Below are 7,500 nucleotides of genomic sequence, written 5' to 3' on the forward strand. Positions count from 1 at the left end.
AGATGAACAATTACTGTACTAAAGCACCTTTACTTGATTATCAATCATCATTTATTAGAAAAATCATCAGTGTCAAATATGGTTTATTTGTTAATCTCTCAATCATCATTGTATTGCACTGGAGTAAAGCTACGACTGAAGAAAAGACGACATAAACCATTTTTACCTGTGATTATTATGGGATTAGCGGTGCATATCCCTCCTTCGGCCAATGTGACTAAAGCTTGTGAATAATATATTAATATTATTACATCCAGGATGCAGTTAAAATATCCTCAATCACTGATTACTATCTCTGGTGATTTTAACCAAGCATCTCTACATAATACTCTCACCATCGTTTACTCAGTATGTGGACTGTGATACGAGAGACAATAAAATACTTGTTTTTTGCAAATGTGAAAGAAGCCTAAAGGCCCTTGCAAACTGAGTCCAAAATTTTCGTATGCGTTTTTTTTTCGTATTCGTGATTTGGTGGCTCTGAGTTGTCAAAACACCATTCAAACTGCTCGCTACGGATGCGAAAAACGCAGAAAATCGAACCCGATCCGATTTTTTTAATGACGGATGAAAGTTTCGGAGGCCGTGTGCAAGCGTGATTGACTCAGTGTGCAAGGGCCTGAAAGATCTTCAGCGTTTCCTCCATTGGGACGATCGGATCATAATCTTGTTTACATTAGGTCTGTTTATGTGCCGTTTGTAATGAAGTAATAGGAAAACTGCCAGTAATAACAGTTGAGATATGGTCTGATGCAGTCTATGAAGCATTAATGGATTGTTTTGAAACAACTGATTGGTTTTCTGTGCAAATCACATGATGAGGACATTGATAGCGTAACTGAGTGTTTTAGAGATTATATTACCTATGGTGTTGATAAAACAGTACCTACCAAAAAGATCAAATGTTATTCAAACAACAAGCCTCAGGTTACCTCTGAGTTAAAAGTATTATTAAACGAGAAAGAGAGGGCCTTTCTAGTGGGTGATAAAGATGAGCAAAAGAGAGTACAGAGGTTATTAAAAGTAAAAGTTAGAGAGGGGAAAGAGAGTTATAAATTAAAACTGGAATGACATTTACAACAAAAGAATGTGAGAGAGGTTTGGAAAGGTCTAAATATGAATTCCAGACATGAAAATAAAGTAAGGAGATACACTGCCCCTGGTGGTCAGACGTGGGTAGATGAATTAAATGTATTTTTTAAAAGATTTGATAGTGGGTTTAATGATTTTGACCATTCCTCACTAGGTAGAATAGCACAGAGCTCCTCATCAAATCCACTCCAGCTCGAAGCTCATCCTTTCCTCCCATTTGTGGGTATGTTCCTGGTTTTTCTATGTCAGTTGAACAAGCAAGAAGCGGGTTAAGGAGAATTAAGATGAGGAAATCTCCAGGTCCTGATTGGTATTGCGGATCAGATCTGTGCGGTGGTTCATTATATTTTTAACTTGAGTTTGCGTTTGGAAAAGGTTTGCGTTTTATGGAAGACATCATGTGTGGTACGCACTATAGACCAATTGCTTTAACAACACAGGTAATGAAGGTTTTTGAGAGACTGGTATTAAAACATTTAAAGTCAGTATTGTGTGGTGCGGAGGATAAAGTACAGTTAGCTTATAAAACTGGTGTTGGGGTAGATGATGCACTTATTTATCTCTTGCATCAATCTTGAAGTCATTTAGAGACCCTGGACAGCGCAGTCAGAATTACCTTCTTTGACTTCTCTAGTGCATTTAATACTATTCAGCCTTCACTACTACGAAGTAAGATGGAAAATGTTGGAGTACATCAGAGTATGGCTATTTAGTCATTTTATTGTTGTGCTGCTGTGACATGTAAACTTTCCCCAGGGGATTAATAAAGTTAATCAAATCAAATCAAATCAATCATCCTTGTATTGCACTGCAGTATATGTTTTAAAACTACAGAGCTTTGATCATAAAACTAAGCATTTAAATATTATCTTACTAAGACATATTATTGCCAGATATAAAGTGATGACTGATATTTATATCATTTGATAGAAGTAGTCACTATACTGTTTAAATATCTCATTGATTTACATTACAAGCATCATAATTTCATCCATATAAATATCAGCATCTGCACCATATTTGCATAGTCTGAGCCTCTGAATAATATTGAGCTGTTTTTCTCCTCCATATTCTCACAACATCATACTATATGAGCCATGCAAACTTTATAAATATTTTGTCTAAATGTGTCTAATTACAATAAAATTATATTTTTCAATAATTATATATTATTTCATATGTCAGGCATTATAGGGTTAAAGTTGAAGTTCAAATAGCACTCCAATCCCTCTATTAATATGCACTAATATTAATATCAAAACAATGCTGTGTGGTTTGAGTATCCAGACTAGCCTGACCATTGGAGAGCATCGGGCCGGATCTGTGTTTGACTAAACAACAGAAGATCGGAGGATTATTTGGGATTTTATTTTTGCAGTTTCATTTGATGACTCTAGTGCTGCAGAAATGACACACTTCTGCTTTAAGCTACTTGTATAAATATATATATTTTTAAAATATAATTTAGGAAAAAAGGTGAAAATATTTCCTGCTGGTGATGCATTGTGGGTCGGCATTACCTCATACAGCGGCGCACAAATTCCATCAATCCACTCCAGCTGAAGCCCTGGCAGCTCATCCTTACGGTTTCGGTCGAAAATCGCCTATTAGACACACACACACACACACACACACACACACACACACACACACACACACACACACACACACACAAACACACAAACACGCACACACACACACACACACACACACAATTATTAAATATTTGTTGAACAAACCTGCGATGACATTAAATTCAGAACAAATGGAGACTTTTGCTTATGCACCCTTGTGGAAAAGAATAAGATTTCAGCATTCTCTTATAGAGCACTTAAGGAAAATAATATCATTTAAAATAATATACTTTTTTTTAAGTGTTTTTTAAGTGCATGCAATTAAATGGAAATGTATTATAGTTTAAAATTATATTACATGCAATTAATTGAACTACAGTGCTTTTTTGACCGACTTCAGTAGGACTTAAGTACATATTTATATGTCATTTTATAATAACTTTTATTGTCTTTGAAATAAGATTGAAATAACTGCTGAATGTACTGACAAGCATTTATAGTGAACTAAAATGTAACAACAACCCTTTCCAATATTTAAAATTTTGACGGCAGTACCCATTTTTTAACCACTAGCTGTCAATATTACACACTGCACCTTCAAGTGGCCTTTTATTTCATTATTGTGGAATACTTGATTCCAGGGTCCGAAATTAACACCCACCAAGCACCAAATGCAAGTAGATTTTCCGTTTGGCAAGTAAATAACAAAAGGCTATCCGCCACACTGGCGGGTGAATGTTCCAGACATCCCAAGTCTCCTGGAAGTTCCGGGAGTCTCCCGCATATTGATAGCGGCTCCCTGATGCCTGCAAATTAGTTCAAATCTAGAGCGAGCGAGAAAGAGCATGCACACACTGTGCTCCAAACCGTGAAGCGCGTGCACGGCAGAGAGTGAGAGAGCGAGAGACCTTGCGTGTGTGTGCGCGTGTGCCCCAAGAAGCGTGTGTGAACCTTCTTCACACCTAAAATAGACCTACACTAAATATATATTTTAACGTAAATAATTAACTAATTAAGATGACAAAAAGAAAACACTGAATCAGTTTGAAGCTTTTTTTTTCATCCGTTTTTTTCGTCAAATAAGAATAGCAGGCCTACCTCAATCCACAGTTTGTCTAGTTTTTAGCTTAAAAAAGTAACATGTCTACATGATGTGGGGTTAGTCTGGGTCTCCGATGGCACAGATATCCCGGGAATACAGAGATAACGTCTTGCTAGAGTAGCCAGCTTCGGAAAGCACCTTTCATTTGCTTGTGGATGTTTGCTTCGCAAGTGATATTGCATTGTACTTGCACTAGGCCTACTGCTTTATTTTAGTACTGCGTAGCATATTTTGCAAGTAACTTCGTCGCTCTTTCTGTCGAAATGGTCCCACACAATAGCTACTTCTCGCTTGCTTCATTTTGCTTGCTCAGTGAAATATGTCTTTTAATACAGTTTTTTTAACCATGCAACAAACAAACAAAGAAGCTACACACATATATATATATATTTTTTTTTTTCCGTTTACTTTTAAACCGTTTAACTGGGACCCGGCAGCCCCCCATAAGAGCTTTTATGGACGACTTAACAGTGATGACAACATCCGTTCCAGGGTGCAGGTGGCTCCTCCAGGGGCTTGAAAGTCTCATCTCCTGGGCAAGGATGAGCTTTAAGCCTGCTAAGTCCAGGTCTCTGTCCTAAAGAAGGCTAAAGTGTCCAACCGTTTCCGCTTTGCCCTGGGAAAGACCATGATTCCATCGGTGTCTTAAAAACCGGTCAAGAGCCTGGGGAAGATCTTTGATAGCTCCCTGAAGGACTCAGCTGCCATAATACAAACCAGGTGAGACCTGACTTCCTGGCTCACAGCGATTGACAGATCTGGCCTCCCCGGGAAATTCAAAGCCTGGATCTACCAACACGGAGTCTTGCCAAGAATACTCTGGCCCCTGTTAGTCTACGAGGTACCAGCATCAACAGTCGAGGCTCTAGAGAAGTCTATCAGCCAGTTCCTCAGAAAATGGCTGGGGCTCCCTCGGTCCTTGAGCAGCATTGCCCTGTACGGCCATTCTACCAAGCTGCATCTTCCTTTGAGTGGACTATCAGAGGAGTTCAAAGTCACCCGCTCCAGAGAGGTATTGATGTACAGGGACTCCAGGGACACAAAAGTCGCAGCAGCAGGAATCCTTGTGAAGATCGGGAGGAAGTGGCAGGCGCAAGAAGCCGTCAATAGAGCTGAGGCGCGACTAAGGCACAAAACACTGGTGGGCTCCGTGGCAATGGGACGAGCAGCTCTCGGATGTTTTCCCAAGCCACGTTACGATCTGGCCCGTGGAAAAGAGAGGCGCAGACTGATTCAGGACGAGATACGAGCAGAGGTGGAGGAAGAACCCTACACCAAAATGGCCAGCATGTCCAAACAAGGAGCGTGGACCAGGTGGGAACATGCAGAACCACGCAGAATAACCTGGGCAGAGCTTTGGAAAGCAGAGCCATTTCGGATTAAGTTTCTTGTCCAATCCGTCTATGACATCCTCCCAAGCCCAGCTAACCTGCATACCTGGGGCCTGGTAGACACTCCTGAGTGCAAGCTGTGCCAGAAAAGGGGCACACTGGAGCCCATTTTGAGCAGCTGTTCAAAAGCGCTAGGGGAGGGGCGGTACCGCTGGCGCCACGACCAGGTGCTTAAGGCTTTGGCGGACTCTATCCACACAGCGATCCAGCTCAGCAAGACCCAGGCAGCCCCCAAACAAACAATCACCTTCCTTAGAGCTGGGCAGAAGGAACACCACCGGCCTAGCGCTACGGGGGGGGCTCCTCTCCACTGCTCGTGATTGGCACCTTCAAGTTGACCTTGGAAGACAGCTTAAGTTCCCAGGCAACATCACAGCCACTTCTCTCCGCCCGGACATGGTGCTAACATCTGAGTCTACTAAGCAAGTGGTTATCCTGGAACTAACTGTTCCCTGGGAAGACCGTATTGAAGAGGCCCACGAGCGCAAGAAGGCTAAGTATGCAGAGCTCAGCTCGGAGTACTGGATCAACAGCTGGAAAGCTCGCTGAGAGCCAGTCGAGGTCGGGTGCAGAGGCTTCGTTGGCCGCTCACTGCTGCGAACCCTCAAACTCCTTGGAGTGAAAGGACTGCAATTGAAAAAGCCACCACAAACATCTTAGAGGCCGCAGAGAGGGCTTCTCGGTGGCTGTGGATCCGTAGGGGGGATACGTGGAGCAACAAGCCACTTGTACACAAGCCGGGGACTGATCACCCCCGGCTGGGTCGCCCGGGTGAGGGTGTATGAAGATCAAAGACCCGAAACACCCTATGACCCCGGGTTTTTCACTGATGACGTGTCCAAGTAGCACCAGAAGGTGTATTCAAACTCTAACTGATAGTATTAATCTGTAAAAAATTTTTTACTTTCGGTAAAGTATCTGATAGTTTTACAAAACCTTCAAATGTACTGTTATGAGCACTAGTTCCATGCTCACATCTTCCATGTCTTACTATTTGTTGTTCTTGTTTTGACTTCTATGTACTCTTATTCATTCAACATAATACCTTATCTCAATTAAATGTACTGAAATGAATGTATATGTGACACAAAAAGGCTGTTTATTATTTTGGCCGGTAAAAAATATGCTTGGTTGGTGGATTTTTTTAATCTATCAGTCCCCGTGGCAGGTGAGCCAAAAAGTTAATTTCTGACCCTGCTTGATCAATAGTGCCATCCAGCAGTAAATTATTCCCAGATAACAACCGCTCAAACCAGATAATGCAGGCTCATCCTGGTTACTGAAGTCAGCAGTGCTATACATCTGCAAGGAACATTACCTTTCGAGAACGTTCACTTCATATTGCGTAGCTTATGCCTATATAAGCAGACCATTTCGCCATAGAATCGGATTTAGTCTCCTTCAGCGAACACCTTCTTCGCTGACTTTCGCCGTTGACGAGCCTCGCAGACGCGGCACCTTCAACTCGGCATCACATTCTCCTGAATCGTCGTTAAACCCTTTATTCCGGCAAAAGAAGCCATATATCCTTTTTGCTTACTTCTGTGTGTTTGCCGATGCGATACTCTAGAAGCTAAAAGAAAGAGCAAATTCAAACACGGCGTTGTTGCAAATGCAGAGCTCCTCTGCATGAAGCTGACCGACACAGCGAGTGCACCCATGCCTGGGACTCACACACACAGAGCCTGCACTCAGCTGCCCATACTGCGAGAGCTTGCCCATCTCCATCCTGCGTTCGCGGCTAGCTCTCCTTTTATACGACGACTGAGGAAGAAGGCGATGACAGCCTGTCCCTGGCTGCATCTGAGGGAGAAGACTGGCCGGGCTTGACAGTTGACCCCGCCCCTCAATCCCAAGCCAGCGGAGACAGCGCTAGAGCGAGCGGGGTCGCTGAACTTATTCACGTCCTCACTAAAGCATTCAAAGGCCTCGACATCGAGTGGTCCCCGGGAGCCCTACAGAAGCCGTCTCGACTGGTGGTTTCTGCTGGGGCGTCAGCAGACCCCTCGTCAAAGACCAGCACCCTGCTTCCCCAAGGTACACGACGAGCCGTCTCAGTCATGGCGCGCCCCTTACTCGGCTCGCCTAAAAACATCAACCTCCACAACACTCTCCCCTATTGACGCTGCTGAGGAGAAGGGCTACAACACGTTGCCCTCCCTAGAGGAAGCTGTGGCCGCACATCCAAGCCCTGCCGAACAACATCAGCCCTCGCCGGTCGCACTTACACTGCCGCCGGCCAGGCTGCATCGGTTTGCACACAATGGCAATCCTCCAAGTGTTTCAGGCCAAGCTCCTCCGCTCTATGGACGAGGCTGGCCTGGACCCTAAGGCCTTTGGG

At 43.4% G+C, this 7,500-nt stretch overlaps 1 protein-coding gene across 1 annotated transcript in view; it reads right to left on the reverse strand.

Moving 5' to 3' along the window:
* pde11a (phosphodiesterase 11a) overlaps window positions 1-7,500 on the reverse strand; it is a 139,632-nt gene that overhangs the window by 6,013 nt on the left and 126,119 nt on the right. Inside the window, exon 19 of the mRNA XM_077247109.1 lies at window positions 2,613-2,696. Coding sequence (XP_077103224.1) covers window positions 2,613-2,696 — 84 coding nt within the window. The remainder of the gene's footprint in view (window positions 1-2,612; window positions 2,697-7,500) is intronic.

This window comes from Siphateles boraxobius, unplaced genomic scaffold, assembly GCF_051911475.1.
Source record: "Siphateles boraxobius isolate OS27281-9 unplaced genomic scaffold, OSU_SipBor_1 106, whole genome shotgun sequence".
Classification (NCBI taxonomy): Eukaryota; Metazoa; Chordata; class Actinopteri; order Cypriniformes; family Leuciscidae; genus Siphateles; species Siphateles boraxobius.